Source organism: Bactrocera neohumeralis, chromosome 2, assembly GCF_024586455.1.
Source record: "Bactrocera neohumeralis isolate Rockhampton chromosome 2, APGP_CSIRO_Bneo_wtdbg2-racon-allhic-juicebox.fasta_v2, whole genome shotgun sequence".
NCBI classification, from domain to species: domain Eukaryota; kingdom Metazoa; phylum Arthropoda; class Insecta; order Diptera; family Tephritidae; genus Bactrocera; species Bactrocera neohumeralis.
The window spans coordinates 53,004,545-53,026,839 of NC_065919.1; the positions used below are offsets into that span (position 1 = coordinate 53,004,545).

The 22,295-nt window shown below is 31.9% G+C and overlaps 2 protein-coding genes across 4 annotated transcripts; both read left to right on the forward strand.

The window, feature by feature from the left end:
- Positions 1–37: 37 nt before the first annotated feature.
- LOC126751083 (acyl-CoA Delta-9 desaturase-like) lies at positions 38–20,547 on the forward strand. Of its 3 annotated transcripts, none has more exons than XM_050461021.1 (5): positions 38–137; positions 16,128–16,440; positions 18,654–18,990; positions 19,064–19,249; positions 19,347–20,547. In XM_050461021.1, the coding sequence occupies exons 2-5, from the start codon at positions 16,149–16,151 to the stop codon at positions 19,663–19,665; spliced, it is 1,134 nt and encodes a 377-aa protein (XP_050316978.1). In that variant the 5' UTR covers positions 38–137; positions 16,128–16,148; the 3' UTR covers positions 19,666–20,547. The 3 variants fall into 3 exon arrangements, with proteins under 3 accessions (XP_050316978.1, XP_050316976.1, XP_050316977.1); XM_050461019.1 differs by lacking the exon at positions 38–137 and adding an exon at positions 8,511–8,833; XM_050461020.1 differs by lacking the exon at positions 38–137 and adding an exon at positions 15,209–15,305.
- On the forward strand, positions 16,447–18,647 carry LOC126751084 (uncharacterized). The gene is made up of 2 exons (XM_050461022.1): positions 16,447–17,378; positions 17,450–18,647. Exons 1-2 carry the CDS (start codon positions 17,061–17,063, stop codon positions 18,239–18,241), a joined length of 1,110 nt encoding a protein of 369 aa, XP_050316979.1. The 5' UTR covers positions 16,447–17,060; the 3' UTR covers positions 18,242–18,647.
- Positions 20,548–22,295: the final 1,748 nt, after the last annotated feature.

Sequence of the window (22,295 nt, forward strand, 5' to 3'; positions counted from 1 at the left end):
TGGATAATAAATATTTAGATTTTGTGAATTCATAACACATTTAAAATAAGCTTAGCAGAACCTTAAGCTTTTAAATTGAAGTATTTTAAGATAGTGAGCAGTAAAAACGAGGAAAATCACACTTTTTTCCTTTCTAGGTGAGTAAGAGTTTTTTTCGGAAGACAGAATGAATTAAGATTTCGCAATTCAAGCTAGCCCAGCTCCAACAGTTTATATTTCATATTGCTACAAACCTAAATGAATTTCCAAGATGAAGATATATGAAAGATATATGTATGTACATATATGTATCTTCATCAAGAATGTTTGAATGCATAATATCATTATTTTATGCTCATATATATAGCTGGGCAAGCCTACTCTAAAAGCTAAAGTTCACTGGAAATCTGGAAGTTTATTTTTACTTGTAAATATATAAAATCTGTTTAAACTATTATGTGGTTGTGATGTCAGAAAAAATTCTTATAGTAATTTCGAGGAATTGTGCTAAGTTGACAGTCCTTGGCCGGATAAAAATCCGGGTCCGTTCCATTTACTTGGAGCCGACTGAGGAGGGAATATTATGTTATTGTTTGGATTGTGCTAATATTTGGGACTATTACCTTCAATTGACTATGATAACATATTTTAAGATATCTAATACTTTTGCGTGAGATAATTTAAAAGTAATTGTAACTGTGAAGTTTTGTGCATACTTTAGTTTTTATTTCGGAAAATGTTATTTTTTATTATTATTTATTTTTATGGGTTAAAGATGTTAAACTTATTTGCTTAAAGAAATGTGCACCATTTCTGTTCAGCTAAAGCAGATCATATTAATTACAATGACTTCACTAATACAAAATATTCCATATAAAAACTTCATTTCGGTAAATTTGTATGGCAGCTATATGCCATAGTTTCACAAAAACAATATTTTCATAAATTGAATTATTTTTACACCTGGCATATCAAATTTATATTGTTCAAAACAGATTGGGAACTTGACGCGATAAACAAATATTTATAGCGTTGTTTTTACTCATGTATATAAATTGTATAAATGTTGACTTTTCCTCCTGAACTTTATATACATATGTATGTACCTTAATTTGGGCAACAATTTTATTAATTGCTATTTCTTTATTTTTTTTAAGTATAGACATGTATACTGACAAAAAACTAGATCTTTTCTGTTAAGGACAAATTCTAAGTTAAGTGTAAATGACAACTCATGCACGTAGTCCTATTTTATTCTATAGTGATGTGGTATACTGTATTTATTGTGTTTATTTTGATAATCATATATTTTCAGTTTGCATTATCAACAGTTATGAAATTAATAGACAAAAGCACGCGGCACACGTCTGATGCATGCAGACACATAATACATTTACGGCCCAATTAATAGTCATACATATATCAGCAGAATCCATTTATCTCCTCTCTGTACTAGATGAATAATTCATTTTTGGGTCTAATGTACGTACATAAGTATATTAATATTTATATATAGAAACTTGTGGACATAAATGTTGACAGTAGGAATATTTTTACAATACTATAACACCTATATTATTAGTGGTTATACTTATTAGTAATATTGTTGTTGTTGTAGCGACAGAAATCAGCTGAGTTGGCAGTGTTTGACCGGATAAAAAATCCTGGTTAGTTTCGGTTACGTAGATCCAACTGTCGTGGTAACCGAAGTAAATAATGAGATTCCCCATATGAAGCTTTCTCAAAGTTATTTGAAAAACAGAGTGAATGGTTATATAAAATGTAGATATGAACAAGTTAGGACGGCTAAGAAGGAGGAAGGTAATATAAGGTTGGTACGCAGTCCGATTTCGTCCATATTCAAATTAAAATTTTTGTGACCTTGTTAAAGAGTTTTATATTTTTCCGATTGAGAGCCTGCAAATAATTTTCCCTGGAGTTAAAAAAGAACACATATGTATGTATATTTATTTTATCAAGTTTTTTTACTATTTAACTTTTAGGTTATCGCTTGCGAGGACAAACCTACTGCTTTTGTATTAAAAGATAATTTGTCTGTATAAATAACAATTACACACGAGCATTCAAATTACTACACCAATCTTGGTTACCTTCCTACTATTGAGTGAAGATTTTGTCACATCCGATACTCTTTAAACATTTATACATACATATGTATGTTATACTGGGAGTATATCTGTACTTTCAACCGCACTATTTGCATAAGTTCAATATTTGTTATCAATTTACAAGTACCTAATGTAATGTAGTGTGAAGTATCGACGATACTTAAAACTATTTTTTATACTACTAACATGCTGGAAAAATTTAATTATGAAAACGAAGGAAAGCAATTAGTTTTGATATATTATTTAGGGAGTTAAAAATCTCTGCACCAAGTAACAAAGTCAAACCTCCCCATATATCAGTAAGTAAGAGCTTAAAAATTGCAAGTCCTGAAAATCTTGGCAATCAGCTTTTTATGGCGTGATTTCTTTCGAAATTTGTATGAACAAAATAATTAAAACGATATTCCCAGTTTGATGAAGAAAAAACTATATATGTATACAAACACAAAAAATATGTATGTATAAATAAAGAAGTGAATAATATTTTAATCTAATTCGAACACTAATATTGTCGTTGTCTCGACCTTTGTTATCATCAGCTGTTATAAGCAGGAGACACAAAAATATTCTGTTGTTTCAAAGTTCTTATTCTTATTTAGTCCGTATATTTAATACACATTTAGTAAAATATTTTCTTAGTGATACTTTTCAAGATGAATATATTCTGATTTTTAGCTCGTCTTGGACCCTATACAATTAGGGTTTTCGCAATCTCTCATAAATTTATAAGTTATAACGAACCGAAAACATAGCAGTGAGAATTGTAATTGTGTAAACTAATTTTTGTATGTAAACCAACAACAATTTTTTTTAAAGAAGTGTAAAAATTTATAATCTTATGATTTTACGATGCTTTATGACAAGTTGTAAGTATCCCAAATATAAAGATAAGAGCTAAGAGTCAAAAGAATAGTAATTACTACAAGTATCATAGATATTTAGCGTTCTCTTATCTTAAGTAAATTAAATTGGGCTAAGGGTAACATTGTCAAGTACGGTATATATTCAATCTGAAAAGCAAAAATCATAAGTGTGGATATGTGGAAGTTTCCATTTAATTTCTAAATAGGTGAATTTCTATTTTTTCGAGCACATTGCCTTCTAGTCCATTCAATATTCTTCTTCTTTAATGGCGTAGACACCGCTTACGCGGTCATAGCCGAATTCGCATTACAATCTATCGCGCTTTCAACTTATACTGCGACCTTAAATTCAAATTCGAGGTATTCGACTATCAGGCAGCTTCGCTTTTGAAAAGAAAAATGTACATATAATAATAAAGGTTTAGCTATTGGCAAAAGCTTAGCCTCTTCACGTTGCCTAGTACAAAATTCTAATAACTGAACTAAAAACGGCAAACTAATAATGTTAAGTTTTACTGTATTAGTAATAATATAATTAGTTTCACTTTACCGCTTTAAAATTATGCCCTAACCATGAAGTATATTATAAACAAGTAAAGAAGAACTACGTTCGGGTATAACATTAGTATAAAACTCTCATCAGCGTAAATCAAAATTTCCAGAACGGATGCGAGCGAACCAATTGTTGTGCTACACGAACTGATACAGCATCGTCTCCGTAAACTTCACAAATTTCATTGGTGACTTGCGTGGCATTCTTCCCTTTTTTATACAAAAGTTTCAAAATATAGCGAATTTCTTCATTGTTTTCACTCATTTTTGAACAGCTGTAACTTTTTTTTACTTCGCCGATTTTTTTGGTTAAATGAAGCTTAAAATTTCACCTTTCCAACAATATATGGTATGACACAATGTGATTGGTAGCACTGGAGATATAAGACTGCAACTACATATATCTATTGACAAAATACGAAAAGACTTTTTCGACTACGCAATATATTTCACTCTAACGTAAGCGTCAACGAAAGTTATATTAAAATCATCCTTAAAATTAATGGATTAAACCTATCTGAAAACGCTAAATTTGTTTTGAGTTAGTGTGAAAAATTTAACCAGAGGATCGAAATTTATTATACCTTGGGGATATGAGGTTCAGATCTAGGTCTAGATCAATTCATATTAAAGTACTTCATTTACCATCACCAATATACTTATTGGAGTAAATTCAGCCGGCTGTTTGAAAATCGTGATATTAGTTATAAGGGGCTAGGATTAGTTTTCACTCGATTTTATCCACTTTTGGCTAAAATATACATTTTTATTAGTAAAACGGGCTCTCTCATTCAAATCACATATTGGCCGATATATGCGGTATAAAGCAAACCAGAAGTTTCTAAGATCTTTATATTGGTATATGGCTGCTAAGGAAGCCTTCATGCGATTCAACCCTATTATCAACAAAGAGTTCCCTCTAAATTACAGTTATATAAAAGGGGTCATACACGACACACATGTTCGTTCGATCTGTATGAAATCGTTTCGCCATACACGACATACAAATCCATTTTGCGTTCGTTCTTCCCACAGTGAACATGTGCGACAGGCAAGCGAAAAATTGTTCGTCCGCGATCTTTCCTATTCGGCGACACGAGAAAAATGAGATGTTGTATGCACTCAGCGCCATGCACGACATGCTTGTGTGCACACTAGGGTGCTTAAAAAATTTTTTTTAATTTTTTTTCAACTCTTACCCCCTCAAATGTTAGTGACTGACAAACAAAAAATCCTCCCTCAAGCCAGGCGCTGTAGCTTAACTCTAGGGTCGCTGTTTTTTTAGGTTCCCATTCATTTAACATAGGAATTTTCGTTTTTTCATTCAAACTAAAATTTCACCAACTAACTTTCGTTTCTCAAAAATAACCATCACATATTCAGAAAGTTCACTTTTCAAACTTTAAAAATTTCTTAAAACTCCTTCCAATAATTATTAAGATATAAATTTAAAATTTAAATTTACAGTAACCGTTATAAAATTTTTTCGAGTTTCAATATACGTAAGTATATATTTATGTATATCTTAAAAGTACTTATTCAAATGAAGTCCAAATATTTTCCCAATACAATCTGCTTCACGCTTCTCTGAAAATAAATAAAGATTATTGCATGGGTTTAAAGGAGTGTTTGCGTTTTTGTTTACAATTTACATGCAAAACTGACAATGTTTATATGTTGTCTCTTCTGATTTTCCTCTACGACGTTACATGTCGCAATCTGGTCTGTCTTTGTTGGTTACTTTTAGGTATGTACAATAAGTCAGGGTATGTAACTTCTTAAGGGGCTATACCAGTGTGACGCATGAAAAATTAGGCGATTTTCGTGAATTTTTTTAAAAGAAAGTACTAGATTGAATATTTCGACGTTAAATGGATGTAATAAAGTATATTTTTAGCTATATTAAAATTTTTGTTTTTCAAAAATATTGAAAAATAACGGAGTTATGTGCTGTCTGCGGAAGTGCCGAAAAAAAAATGCCTCAACTGCTGGCATGATTCCGGTCGAATGAGTAGCTGAAACAAAAAAAATTCAAAATGTTTGTTAAACTTAAATATATTTTCTATACAATGAACTACGATCTTTGAAAAATATCAAAAATTAAGAAAATGGCGTAATTTTGAAAAAAAAATCGTTTTTTTACGAAAAAATGGTCGTTTTTTTAATGCCAAATTGACAATTTTCAACCAATCAAAAAGATCGTAGTCCATTGTATAGCAAATGTATTCAACTATACCCAGTTTTAATTTGAAGTCGATCGGTCAATTTCTCGTTGAGTTATGATGTCAGCAATTTTGAAAAATGTCGTTTCTAGAAAAACGCGTTTAAAGTTTCACTTATATTTGTTTGCACCTCTGAGCGGTCGCTGTTTAGAACGCTGCCATTCAAAAACTATTCAAGATACGATCTTGCCGATTTCACAGGATATTTTACTATATATACTTATAAACTATCGAAAAAGCAAAAAAAAAAATTTTTTTGAGACTCACACTGGTTTAGCCCCTTAATAAATCTCGGAGAAATACTTAAATGAATATATTTATTTGAAGTTATCACTTAATTAGATACGTATGTATGTGTGTACCTGTAATTATAAATATATAAACGGTTGTCAGTACATATGGATTTAGATTAGGAATAAATAAATTGCTCTTTCCGCAACACGTGATCGATTGCTGTCAGTCTTGCGGTTGCTCAGCCTATACTCTTATGGAACTGGAACCAAATTTGTACGCATATATGTACATATGTACATTTTTGTAATGTCTCCGTGTAGTCGTGCCAATTTCAAATTGAACGCACCTATGATCAATATGAAACAGCAGGAACAACACACAATACAGACAGAAATAAAGCTGTGAAGCCTCACAAGTATGCACGAAAGTATAAATATTCAAATTCGAATTATGAAATAAGATTGGATATCAGAAAAAACTTTATTTAAAAAATAATTTATGCGGTATATATCTATAAGAAATTTGCTAACCCACATAAATTATATTTAAGATCATCCATATTTCGATATGTAACATAAAAAGTTCTCTAAGTTTTTACCATATTCCTCTCCCCTTAACAAAAAAATCTAAATAATAATTTCAATCTAACCTCATATACTAAGCTATCGATATAGAAAAATAAAGTCTATAAATTAGTTTATTATTGTCGTACCTTTGAACTGAAAATTAACTCTTAGAGCTCAATTGCTTGTTGATAATCCGACTGAATGATTTTATCACCAATCAAGAAAAAACCATTTTAATAATAGCATATAATAAATAACCATGCATAATGCACAGTAGGAATTTATATTGTACTCATATAATACCTTTTACACGTACCGTGGTACAAATTACAATTACAAATTAATTCAAAAATAATAAATTTTAAATAACTACTTTATAATAATTTATTACAAAAAACGTACTCTAGATTTATAGACACAAAATTGTTCGCTTAACTAAGTAGAGGACTAAAATACAGGAATAAAATCTTCATAAATGCTAAACATATTTGTAATACAATGTACGGCTTTAAATATTTTAATATTGCACGGTAAACTATTGAAGGTCTAATGGCTTTCCGTGCAATATTAACAATTTTAAAGTCGTGCATTGTATTAGAAATTAGGGGTATTGAAGCTTAAATATTTCTCATAATTTAAGAAATTTGAATTTAGTGTCGTTGACATCATTGAGAATATCCTTATAGTACTATAATATTTTTATAAAATACTTTTTTCGATTTTCGATAAATATTTTTCCTCAAGCTAATATTCTAATCATAACAATATTGGTTTTTGTGATTCTTATCCGCCCGTAACAAAAGTCTAAAATAATTCGTCCTTTTAATTTAATTGAATTTCATGAAACTTTTCACCCATACCTCAATGCTACATAAAGCACGAAACAAACACGTAATAGACGCGGAACGGCGTATTGTTAGAAGAGTATTTAAAAACAAATCTAAAGCACTGGAAATCTATTTTTTTCTTAAAGCGAACACGATTGCCAGAAAAAACATTAATGTTTTCAAATTATGGTAATCTAAAAATGGACCACATTACCTCTATTGTATAAGTACGCTTTCTGGGCGTATTGATATTTTTAATCTTTCGAAAAGGTGTATCATGAAAAACTAAACAGGTGCAATGATTATATCTTGTTTTCAATCTAATCTAATCTCATTTGGTTAAACTTAATCTCTCCTTATGGGATTTGAGCTTCATATATTACTTCTCCATAATGACATATGGATGAATAATGATATGTTTTCTTTGTCGTGAATTATTAGAAAATGATATAATAAACATAAATTAAAACATTTACTTTTATATGATGCAATTATCACCAAAACTCACGATGACATAAAATTACTGCAAATCATATACTACATATACATACTTATAAATATGTACTTACGTGCATAACAAGTGCATGTTGATAATAGACAAACGATTACTGTAAAATAAGCAAATGATTACAGAATTAATCTTCAGATTTAAGGAATAAAACATGCGATTATTTCTACGCAACGTAGTTTGGTTATCCCCTTTGACCGTGAAACTATTTGCGCATGTATTTGTATAAAATATCAGTAAGTTTTAGCGCTCGATCATCGATTGACTCAATGGTGATATTTGCAAAATAAAACAAGTCTTAAATAATAACTAATAATTGGATTAATATGAATACATTATTTATAAGTTTTTTTTTTTTCCAAATATGATAAGGGATAGAACACATACATATATTTTAGAATTGCTGGGAACGCCGTAACTAAGTACATATTATAGACCAAAATCGCATGTTCGAAGGTATGAAGATACCTACATACATACATACATATGAGTAAGTACACATAGAAATTATATTGTTTTTGTATTTTACTGATTTTCTCAGTACTTTTCATGCTGTGAGATTGTGTGCAGAAAGCACCTCAAGCAAACGAGAACACGCGTCGACAGATCTATTAAACGATTGCAAGCCCTAACGCTGTCTAAAGGCGCATACCTCGCTTGGACAAGAACAGTTCGACTAGAAGTCGCGAATAGTACGGACGCCTGGTAGTGATATAGCAGTCGTGGTATTAAAGTTGCGGAATCGCACTCAAACAACGCGAGTGTTTTTCTATGTCACAACAATAAAAAGTGTAAAATTTACAATAAACGCACATACTTACATACATATACATATACAAACGTCAATTTGTGGATAAATCGCAGTTATTGTTTAGACAAAATTGCAAAGCTTGAACGTCAAAGGAAGAATATAATAAACTTGTGATAAATTTTCTTCCCTGGAATCTAAAAAGGTTAGTTTTTAGTTATAGAAATATTATTATTAGTTCAAGTAGTCTTAAAATTCTTCAAACTCTGATCACATTTGGTGGACCAACGAGTGACTTTATGCAATATTGTCCCCTTTTGAAACGTATATATTTTTTATTTCTTGTAGTTAGTTTAGGTATTCATTCATTGGTTAATTTTTTGTTTTAGCATTTTACTGTAATACCTTGTCGTTATTATACAACAATAGTTCTTTGTGTGCATAAGTAACACTGCAATTCTCAACAACCAGTTTTGCCAGCAGCATCATGTCAAAATTCAAGTTTCTCCGTTTGTCGGTTGTCATTAGCACGCAGACACAAAATTTCAAGGTGTCTTAAATTATTTAAATAAGCATATAAATGCATACATATTTGTTTGCATACACTTATGTATGTATGTATGTTTTAATGTTTGCTAAGCCTTGCAAACCACTTTTTTAACCTTAAATGCTTTTGCCTTTTGACTATCTTTGAAAACTTTATACATTGTAGACCATGCTGAAACTGCTGTTTTATAGTACAAAATTGTTAAGTGATTATTTTTCACTTATTTGAATTTTTTGAATCTAAGCTTAGGTATATTATAAAATCATAAAATATGTTTATATATGTATATAATATACTCTAAGAGCGAAATTTTGATAACTAAAATTAAATTTGTTTCAAATGAAATTTTAGCTACTAAAACAATATTTCATATCCTAATTTTTGAAGGGGAATAAACAACACCTCAAATTCCAAAAATGCGGATGTGATTTGCACATTTTTTTTTTTTTAATTTCACTAATTTATTTATTTTCGATAATATAATAAACAATATTGTTTTTAAACCTTTGACCTTGGAGCGCCCTTGAATGCATCGCTATCGATGCGAAGTAGTCGACTTCTTGGCAATATATGTATGTATATCAGCTTCAGAATCTTGAAAACAAAAATTTTTTTACTTAATGCTTTTAATCCCAGTTATGCACAGGCACAAGTTTGCTTTCAATAATTTCAAATTTGACAAAATTACAGCAATTTAAAAATATGCATTTTTGACTATGGTTTTCAAGTTAAAGGGCTAAAAAATTTTGGTGAATCAGTTACAATTTACAGATTTTCAATATATTTATATTGACAAACTGTGCCAAAACTTAAAAAAAATAACTACTTTTGGAATAACGCGATTAAAGATAAAAATTAAAATATTAAAGATACATGACAAAAGGTAAATCGTCATCGTGAGCCGGGATTGGGGTTCGACATGACTTCGATATATCATACCTTATCCCCGTATGTTTCCTGTTATGTCTACATTAGAAATATGTAAAAAATAAACATTTTTTTTCAAGTCGCGAATATATACAACCCCATTAAATGAAAGTAATCATAATCAGAAAGATTTGAAATTTTCCGAAAAATTCTTTTCTGAGCTTAGTTTCATTAAGAACAAGTTATGTGCATCCCCTTTCTGTTAAATGGCCAGACAAATAGTTTTTTTTTTACAGAAATCTATGTATTTTTAACACAACTTTAAACACTTAAATGAATTAAGCATTCACAACTTCAAAGTATGGCATGCATTTCCCTTAATCTTAAAGTATTAAATGGGCGCATGCCTGGGTGAAAAAAATTTGCATTGCTTAGCGCACGTGGAAATGGAACACCCATTTAAAATATTCAGTTCATTGATACCTGATCCCTTGATGACGGGGTGCGTCTTTGTCTTACTTTATAATTTATTCGTACTTTCCATATGTAAGCCCTGTTTGCACGTGTACATATATACTATATATATTTAAAAGACTAAGGTATAAAACAAATCTAATTCCAATTTCACTTCAAAGCTGAAACTGATTATTTCAAGTTGGAGGTACTGCGTATGCTTGTAGTTTATGCAAATTATTTGAACAAAAACTGAAAAGCCGGCGATCAAAGGTTAATCACGTTTTTTTTATAACGCATAGTGAATAAAGAAAATAAAATATACATATGTATGTATAGTGTGTAAGTGTCAAATACCACAGTTGTTCATTTACATACCTACTATGTATGAACAGTCCCCGTAAAAAACAAAACCCTTGATAAAAGTTCTATTTCACAAGTTCTCTTTTGGATTCAGGTCTGGAAATTGGGTAGACCAGACTAAAACCTCTATTTTATTATGAAGAAATCAATTTCGTGCAAGAGCCGATGAATGTTTGGACCCCTCGTCCTGTTAAAACTTCCACTTTAGAGGCATCTTCCATTCTGCAAAAGGGAGCATAACTTCATTGAGTATGCAGACCTAAATAAATCTGTCCATCTTTTCTTTTATGCAATACAGAGAACCAAAAATATCATAAAAAGCATCCCCATACCATGATGATCCTCTGCTTAAAAGTTTTGCAGTATATTTGGGGAAAAACTAAACTAAACTTACTTTACTTACTTTCTGTCTATAGTACATTACGCAATTTTTTACATTTATTGGGTCATTCCATTCGACATGTGTTTTAGCGAACTTGAAATTAAATAATTACAAGAGGAACGTTTTCTGCGGCTACAACCACAACAGCTGTTCTTCCATAGAGTTATTTAGATCGATTTCTTATTTTATTGTCCACCTTCACATTGGCAATATCTGGGAAAATCCCAAAAACCGATTTAGCTGCGGAATTTCCAATCATATTTGTTTACTCCACCCTATCCTCAAACAAAATAGTTAACATTAAAGAGGCCATTAAAAAATAACTTTTAATCGAATATTTTTTGATTAAGTGTTCATATTTTGTTTTCCGACACTCTACATAACTTAACATTACTTATTATAATTACTTATATTTCAAATGTTTGATTTCATTACACAAAATAATAGCTTTCTTTTAAACACAAAGTCAATAGAGCTTTGTCCCACCAAGCTTTGGAATATCAAAAATGTATATACAAATGCTGTACTTAGTGGTCTGTATATAGTATGCTTCCGGCAGGCTGTCTTTAATTGCATTTTTTTTTACCACTGGAACAACTGTTGCTGATGGCTCCATTATGTTGTAATGTTTCGATTTCACAATACATGCGATTACGAGTATTTCACTAATCTATTTAATGCATCTCTACATTTTTAGCATTCATACCTAAGTCCATTACCCAAATAAAGGTATTCGATAAAAATTATTTTAAGAATTTTATGATTATACATACACAACTAAGGAGCGAGGGCCGATGGATTGCCGATCTCTCTTCAAAATACAGCGGTCGGCCGAAAGCATGCCCGACGATTGGAATGTAAGTGTGCTCTACCCAATCCCAAATATTCACCATGCGCCAAATCTTTGAAAAGACCCGTGAAAAGTGGACCGACAGACACCACCTCTTCGTCGATTTTAAAGCTGCTTTTGACTGCTGCCTTTATGCCGCTATGTCTGAATTTAATATCCTCGCAAAACTAATACGGCTGTGTAAACTGACGTTGAGCAATACCAAAAGCTCCATCAGGATCTGGAAGGACCTCTCTGAGCCGTTCGTTACCAAATGAGGTTTCAGACGTGCGACGGAGAAAAACCTGTCTTCGCTTGGAAAAGGCAGAACGACTGGCGCGCTGTTGTAAACTCGGCTATAACCGCGTAAGCGGTGACTACTCCAATAAAGAAAAAGAATATATACATATGTTGTAGATATACATACATATACATACATATATGTATACATATATAGTATAATAACCATTTATTTAATATAGGCTCAGAGAGACGCTTGCTGGAATTTAGTAGTAATTTATAAATATCTAGTATCACTTGTTTCTGAATAGCAAATTTCCATATTTAACAACTGAAAGGAAATATGAGGGTAATAGATCGAAATATAAATGGCGACTCATTATTCTTTAATGGTTGAATTTAATTGTTGAAATAGTCATTAGAATATAATAACAACCTGAAAATTTTAAGAAAGAAATCTTGACCTTTACTGTCGAGTCTCATATGTACATATACATATGTATATGTAGATACATTTAATGATATACTACAATTAAACAGCACTAATTGTAACACTGCATCTAATTGTGTATGTACCTTAAAATGTCAAAAAAAACTCCAACATCAACAAGCTCTTTATTTCAATTTAAACCGTGACTAAATCATTTTACTTTCCAATAATTTATTTTTTTTATCCTCGAAACAAATAAACATTTAACTTTGAAAAAATAATATCCTAACATACTACATACATATGTATGAATGCGCAGTTACAGAATTATTCAGCCTCGTGGCATTTGATGCATAACTCTTACTGTGTATAAATTTAAAAAAATATAAATATGTATATAATTATCCTTCCAATAATATGAGCCACAAACGCAACTAATTCGACGGGCTGGTATTTTTTCTCAGCGATTTCCTTCAAGATGGAAGTTGTGGTAGCGGCAGAATTCAGCCGAGTTGGCAGTCCTTGGCCGGATAAAAATCTGGGTCCGTTCCGGTTACGTAGACCGGACTGTCGTGGGAACTATATGTACATACATAAAGTGCATATATGTACTTGTATGTACATATTATATTAAAAATTTCGGTGATTCATTGAAGTGTTGCAATTTTTCAACTAAATGGGTGTTAGTCTAATGTTTTTGTTGTTTTATTGCATGGTACACACGTATGTACATACATTAAGGAATTGAGTGGATAATAGCAAAAGACCTGTTGCTTTCCCAGTTAAAGTTGCTGTAGGGATTGACAAGCGGAGGGAACTCTAAATTAATATTAAATATTATTTTCTAATCTTAAAAAATAAACTTATTAGATTAAGTCCTCCCCATTTCGCACCAAGTTGGCATAACAGTATCAGCTCAATGCAATTGTAAGTATTTATATCGCAATTCTTAATTATTTGATAACAGCGGTGCAAACTAGTTCATTACCAAGGTAATGCAGATAAAAGCTCTCTCTTCTATCAATTGAGATACGATGTTTATGTATAATGGAGAGCAAACTAAACTAAGTAGTTCTTGTGTCAACCAACTGCATTCGGTTTGAGTAATTTCAATGCAAACTAGAGCAATTACTGCATGATAAAGATTATGCAGTTCATTTTGTGGATCTCCGCCAATCGTTTCTCTGCACAACGGTTTTTTTTTTTATACATTTGTATGTACATATACATATGTATGTATGCAGCTACCTTTTTTTTTAACATAAACATCCATACCACGTGTATGTTTTTGCACACACTTTAGCATGCTGTGATATCATAGACTTTTTTCCGTAAAAGTACTCGCCAGCATGGGCTCTCACGTCACAATCGCGTGATTTTTACGCACACAAACTCGATTCACCGGTTGGCTGGCGCTATTTTGAGAGTTGGCTTGGGGTTACTTACATCTACAGAATAAATACTCATTTGATGGAAAGAATTGTGGGTAAACTATCACCTCGCTTACGCTAGAATGGCAATAGACATATTTTATATTCGATATTTAAACATTTATGGTAATTGTCAATTTAGTTGTCGAAGACGTCATAATACTGAAGAAGATTTAAAAAATTCCATTACCTACCTCTGACATACCAAATGGAACGACTTGTGCGAATTCTCTACAAAATGAAATAGAGTATTCACTCTCAAAGAGCAAGTCCGCATTTTATGAGTGTATTCCCCTAATTGTTTGCCGGCTGTTACTGTATACACATATATACATATGTACATATGGTATGTATTTCTAAAAACATGGAAATATAAATGCTCTCAGCTTATATGTACTCGTACATATGTATGTGTGTGCATAAATTTAACGCCTAATACTAATAAATTATAATATTTATACTTGCATGACGGCATAATGCTTGATTTTTCAATAGCTGCATACAGATGTACATACATACATATAGTATACATAATCTTGGTTCACCGTTTACATATTTTTAATTTTAATACAAATACAAATTTATAATATTTATTAACAGCGCATAAAAGTTTTAATGTTCATATATCTACAAACATATTTGCAATAAAAAAATCATTACTATGTCTGCATATACATACATTTGTTTTTTGTACGTGTCAAGGCTCGATACTTATTTTTTAAATTTGAATGTATATAGTCGCATTCTAAACACACTAATTTATTAAACCTTCACATTCATTTTGCATATAAAGGTAAAAGGCCTTGACCTTAAGATGAAGACGTATGACCATGCATAAACACAGCAACATTTTGCTTCCCCTTATTCATTTGGAGAAAATGAAAATGTTTGCATTCGGCTACATAAAAAAATGTTGATGATTCTCTCAGGAGTCTACCACCCACCTGCAGACATTCTTTTAGAGCTTTTATATGTTGTGAAAGAGCACGCAAAATGTGTCCATACTCTCACGAATTACATATTTGAAATACATGTCGGTCTTGCTAAACAGTTGTTGAGTTCATTTTAACCGTATCACACGAGAGACGTAACATATAAAATCGTGAGGGATAAGTAAAAAAGAAATTTATTATTAGGTTGGTAAATTTTACTATTAGTGAGTTTTATCGACAAATTTCTAACATATCTTTAGCCAAATTAAGTTTGTTGATTTCATAAAAATCAAGTTTATTGTACATATGAACTTAATTGGAAATTAAATTTTGTCGGAACTATAAATGTACATACGTATGTATGTATGTATGTACGTTTTTATCCAATTTCGATATGTGCAAAATTTCATAGGTATGGAAGCAGCGAGTGAAACATATCAAACTGTAGTGAAATAAAATACGCATTTATGTTTTAATTCGGCTTCAACTACATAGTGCTTATATTGGTATACAAATAGCTTATTGGAATGTACAATGAGAAGTGCTCATATAAAATTCTTAAAACCCTTAAGCCACAGAGTTCAGCTCCTTGCTTGCTTATTTTACTTGCTACATACCATACTTAAATCTATTAAAATTGTTAATCTCTTCGCTGATTCCTTAAACAAGCCGAATTAAAATGCTAGTGATTTCACTATTTGCAAATTGGTGATTTCCAAAGGTGTATCCTTGTTTGAAATGACGTTTTTGTGCATACATACATACATAAGAATATGTGAAGTGAAATAATTTTTTAAGTAATTAAAAGAATTATAATTATTGAAATTATTGCTTATGGTTCGACGCGCAAACATAAATGCTTCTTTAAATAGTTGAATAAATGATCATATGTATCTATGTATATGTATTTATGTGTGTATATCGCATATATACTATGTACGATGCTAAAATTTTGCGAGTTTGCGATTCTTTGCTCTCTTAAAATAGATTATGTAATAATTTCAATTATTTTGATCTCAATTTCAGTAAAACTAATAATAAACAAACATGCCACCAAATGCCACAGCAAATACACAATCGATAACCAACTCTTTGGTTAACGGAGATGGTGATGATGCGAAATCACTGACTGATAACTCCACAGGTGTACTCTTCGAACAGGATGCAGAAACCTACGATGGTGGCCTTGTGAAGGACATTGAAAAATTTAAAAAAGCCGAAAAACGAAGACTCAAGCTTGTTTGGAGAAATATTATCGTATTCGCCTACGTACATCTAGCTGCTGTATATGGTCTATGGCTAATGATGACATCGGCCAAATGGCAAACTATTACTTGCGGTGAGTAAATATACATATGTAAGATAAGATAAATAAATTAGGATTGCACCGCGACCTAGGGTCTATTGTGCCCTCTCCTAACTCACAACGTCTCAACTAGTCCCAGCAAAATCTTAAATATATGTAACTTACATATTATAAAATATTTTTAGTGAGTACTGTTTACTAATGATATTTTAATAATATATGGTATGACTCTGCAATATAAATAACTAATCTAATTGAGTGTATCATTATTAAAAAGAAGTTAATTTGGTGTATTTTTATATTTTTAGCTACAATATTTTGTGATTAAGGTTTTAGTATTCTTATATAGACCACAACCACTCGAGAAACGAACTCAAATGGAATTTAATCCTATCGAAGTTTGAATAGTAATTTCAATCAAACATTGAAATAATTATACAAAAAATTTTGTGTAGCATTTAATTTTTTTTAACTAGTTTTTTGTTCCAAAAAAAATATATATTAGCGCAGTTGCAAAATTTTTTGTTTTTATTTTTAGTAGTATTAACTAAATTTTTGTGTAATCTCTCATTGGTGAGATTTATAAACGAATTAGCATTTTCAACCGCAAATAAAAATATAAAAAGTAAAAATATAAAATTTCCAAGCGTATTATGGATCATTTCAATGTACCGAAGAAAGTGAATCGACATGTTTTGAAGGCATTGGGAGTTTTGAGTGGTGGCAATCGCGATCAAGTCGTTGTCACGTCACACATAATTGACCAAGTCAAGCATCAAATGCGAAACTTGGTCCCGGTACCCAATCTCGGTAAGGTTGTGGAAAAGTCATTACAAAATCTAAGCGAAATTGGCTTAATTGATCGGCATGGGATGTATAGATATGCGCTTGGGCGATGCGCCGCCGTCGTGCCTGGCCCCAGCGCTCAGCCGAATTCAAGAACTCCTGACCGTCGTGTGTTTCGAGGCAATGTAAGCACACTTGTCAATTTTGAGATTTTATACATTGTACAATGTACGATTATTTCATTGCTTCCACTTAGAATCCACGACATTGTAGTCGAAGCAATTTGGACCCCAATAAGAAACGTACTCGGGGTTGCAGTGACGAGGAATCCATCTCAGGCGATGAATTTGATCGCGCACGGAAACGCATGCGTACCAATAATAAGCAAGTGCATCACTGTGGTCGCTGGGCATATCTTCCTCGCGTACGACAGCATAGTCAACGTAGTAAACTTAACCAGCAAGCTCATTCTAAATTCAATGCATCTCATATTTCTCAAGACTTTTACTCGTTGGATCATCCACTCACGCAATTGCAAGAATTTCGTTCCTTCAGAGAATACCGAAACCCTTTTGAAGTTGTTAGTAATGAGATAATTAATAATACAACATTGGATTTTACCCTAGCCAATGTGACACCCACACCATCTCTGGAAATAACTGAAATTAATGATGATATACAAAAAATTGTAGATGTTCGAAAAATAGTCGAAACGCCACCATTACAACAACAAAACGAGGAAAACAACTCGGATGCGGATTATGTAGTGGAGGAATATGAGGAGAAAGAGGAGGGCGTACAAACTGAGCATTTGTCGTCGACAGTAGTACGAAGCAATCAAAGCGAATTATATGGAGGTCTTGAAGCAGCCATCGGGAACGGTAACGCGACTGCACAAATACAAACTGCACGAAAAAACACAACAAATCAGAATCTAATTTCGAAATCGTTCACCTCAAGACGTTTACTGAACACATCCAGTGCTTACGCTTCAGAACATTCTTCTAAATCCATAATGCCGGATTACACTAAATCTTATATAAAGTAAACATATCTGCAATGTATCATAATATTTGTATATTATATTTAATGTTATTCTTATGTTATTTGAATATTTATGACAAATTTGTGAGTATAAGTATTTATTTTAAGAAAATCCTAATTAAACAAATTGCATAATAAAAACACAATACTACAATGTTATCATTACAAATGATGGGAATATCATTACACTCTTGATGATCTTTATCGTAACCGAATAATGTTGTTTTGGTGTGAATCCTTTGAAATCCAAGATATAACGATATTAATTGATTCCTAAGATATATAGTATAGTATTATCGCTCTCACCAGTCCGAATGATTTGCATTTTTAACATTTAAATTTTTTCGTAGCTATGTAACCTAGCAAAATGACATTTCTAATTACATTATATATTTTTATACAATTTCATTTTGCAGCCATCTTGTTATATGTTATCTCCGGGCTGGGTATTACCGCGGGTGCACATCGCCTTTGGGCTCATCGCTCCTACAAAGCCAAATGGCCACTGCGAGTTATTCTAATGATCTTCAACACAATCGCCTTCCAGGATGCTGCCTACCATTGGGCACGTGACCATCGTGTGCATCACAAATATTCGGAAACGGATGCTGACCCACATAATGCCACTCGTGGTTTCTTTTTCTCACACATCGGCTGGCTATTGTGCAAGAAACACCCTCAAGTCAAAGCCAAAGGTAAAGGAATGGACTTGTCCGATCTACGCGCTGATTCGGTTTTGATGTTCCAAAAAAAGTAAATATCACGATTACGTTTTTTATTTGCATTGGTTTTCACCATTTTAATCGATATAATTTATTTTATCTAGATATTACATGATTTTGATGCCAGTTCTATGTTTTTTGATACCAACACTGATTCCGATGTATGCTTGGAATGAAAAGTTCGTAAATTCATGGTTTGTTGTTGCTATGTTCCGTTGGTGTTTCACCTTAAACGTAACTTGGTTGGTTAATAGCGCAGCCCACAAATTTGGTGGTAAACCCTATGACAGGTACAAACATGCATAATATTCTCTGTCTCAATCTTAACATTTTGTTTTATTAATTTGTGATATTAACTAATATTTATTAAACTCTCTTTATATATAGATTTATCAATCCATCCGAAAATAAATCAGTAGCTCTTTTCGCATTCGGTGAAGGCTGGCACAACTATCATCATGTATTCCCATGGGATTACAAGACCGCTGAACTTGGTGATTATTCGCTGAATTTAACCACGGCTTTCATTGACTTCTTCGCCAAAATCGGTTGGGCATACGATCTAAAGCAGGTGTCTCATGACATTATCGAAAAGCGTGTTAAACGTACGGGCGATGGTACGCATGCCACTTGGGGTTGGGGCGATAAGGATCAATCCAAAGAAGAAATGGCGGATGCGTTAATTACACACAAAAAAGCTGAATAAAATATATACGGTACGTCCAGCAACGAGCGGCAGATCAAAGTGAGCGTGTGTGTATGTGAGAAGATATTGATAAATCTGTTGGAAAATTTTGTGTGGGTGAAATATCAGCGAAACTAATATAGAGTGGCTGGTGGAGTAGTCATCTCTTAGGTAATATTAATACAAAACCTGTATATGAATAATGTAGTGTTGTGTATGGAGTTTTCAAACAATATCGTACAAACAATATGGCATGGCGTCAAAGAGCTTAACAAGATACGTTTTGGTTTTTGCAATCTAAACTAAAAAATTATTACACTGAAGTATACTAACAGATCAATTTCTTTTATACATACAAAGATATGTATGAGCACTTGAAAATTGTATTAATTAATTTTTTTCCATAACGTGTCTTGAAATTTAATAATTATACCGAGGGTCTCATGTTCCCAGAATTGTATGCTAGCACATAAGTATGTAAAATAAGTAGGCAATTGCCTCCAGAAATAGCGTACCTATATGCTTAACGAATATCTGATGCAGTCATACCCACTAGTGATACCATATAATTAGAAAATAGAAGCGAATTAATTTAGAAATAAAATAAAAATCGCCAGTTTATTACTAAGTTCAAATTCTGTATTGCATAAATGAATATGAAATGTTTATAAAACTTTTAAATGCAACAGGTGAATTAAAGATATTTAAAGCGCTAAACACCACACAGCACACGCTATTTAAAAACTACCAAAAATGGGGTTATTAGTATTTATAAATAAAAACAGAAAATATTATATAAAATATGTTATTTCTAAAAAATATAAATATAAACTATTACATATAAATTGTTGAGTAATACTAAAAAAAAATACAAACGACTATTTTTTAGCATTCTTAAAGTGATTCCATTATTTTTATTTACATATATGATGGCCAATGTGAACCAAATATAATTACAAAAAGGAAATATATTCTTATTTTTATTAAATGGTTGGTAAATGGTATTTACTTGAAGAGTTGTTATCATGTGTATAGTGTTTAGATAAATTAGAAAAAAATCAATTGTAAGTATTAAATTATTTTGAATGTTGTCAAATAGATACCTAAATAAATACGCCAGTGAATATAAAAAAAGAAACAATGTTAACTTCGGTTACTACGAAGCTGGAATACCCTTCATAAATAAACAAGTTTTCATATAAAACTTGACTTCGTTTATTTTAGCCAATAACATATACTATTAACATGCCACGTACTAATTAAAAGCTCCCTGGGTTTCATTAAGGCGCCCCATATACCATAACCAGTATGTCAAGTACAAGCCAGTCGGGTGTTCGAAACTTCTATTATTAGATATACTTGTATAGGGGCTAAATCTGGTTTTCGCCCGATTTTATCAATTTTAGTCACAAACATACACTACATACATACATTATTAAAACATAAGTGCTGAACACATAGAGCGCAACAGACTTCAAGCGACATCTGACAAATATTAAAATATACACGTTCTTAAGGACATAGTTATTTAGACAGCTGCACGAAAACCCGACAATTGATAATTAAAAATAAATAAATTTACCTATTTACTTATTTTTTGCATACAAAATTTAACTTTGAACAAAATATTAAAATTTCTTTGAAGTGAAATGTATTAGTATGCCCACAACGAAATTGTGGACAGCTGTGTTGTCTTGTGTACATGCCGGCCATTGTTATATCGCTGCCTTCTTACAAATGTTCATTTAATAGGATTCACGACACTATTTACAGTTCATTGTTGCCATGTCGCGTCGCGCTCTATGTGTTCAGCACTATACGCTCTTATTTTCATTGAGATAACTCACATATTGGCCGATGTACGCGGTATAAAGTCACCCGGATGTTCGAAGTTCCTTATATTAGGTATATGGGGGCTAAGGAAAGCATTTACCCGATCCAACTAATTTTTCACATTCAGACATACTCTTATCAGGAAAGGATTCTCTCCGAATTTCAATTATTTATCGCAAACATTGTCCGATACTTTCGGTAAAAAGTCACTGGCGTCCCCATATTTGATACCTAGGGGCTTGAACAGTTTTGGCTCGACTATAAGGGCACTATTCGTGCAAAGTTTCATTCCGTTTTATTTACAGATTTGAGTTCTGTGTCTTAATTTACCAAACTTTATGGTGCCGAGGAGTTTGGGTGATAAGTTTTATCAAGATATTTAAATATTTACTCAAGTTGGAGCCTGCACGGACGGACGGATAGGCAGACAGTCACGCGAATTTCAACTCGTCTTGTCACCCTATATCTATATCGACTGGTTTTAGGTTATACATACAACTGCTAGGTGAACAAAACTATTATACTCTGTAGCAACAAGTTGCAAGAGTATAAACAAGTTGTGCATACAAGAACTTGATATTGATCGTTCGCGTATATACGGACATGCAGACGAAAATATATATATTGAAATATGTTTTGCGATATCAATGAACACTTTCAATAATAACAAAAGAACGCGTTAGTAGGTACCCTTACAACAACAACTACATAGTAGTTCTTTGAATTGGTTAGCTCATTCCGTTAAAAAAAATCCTATAAAGATGAGATTTCTTTAATATAGTCATAACTCTATGTCGGTGTAAAGAAAGAAAACAATT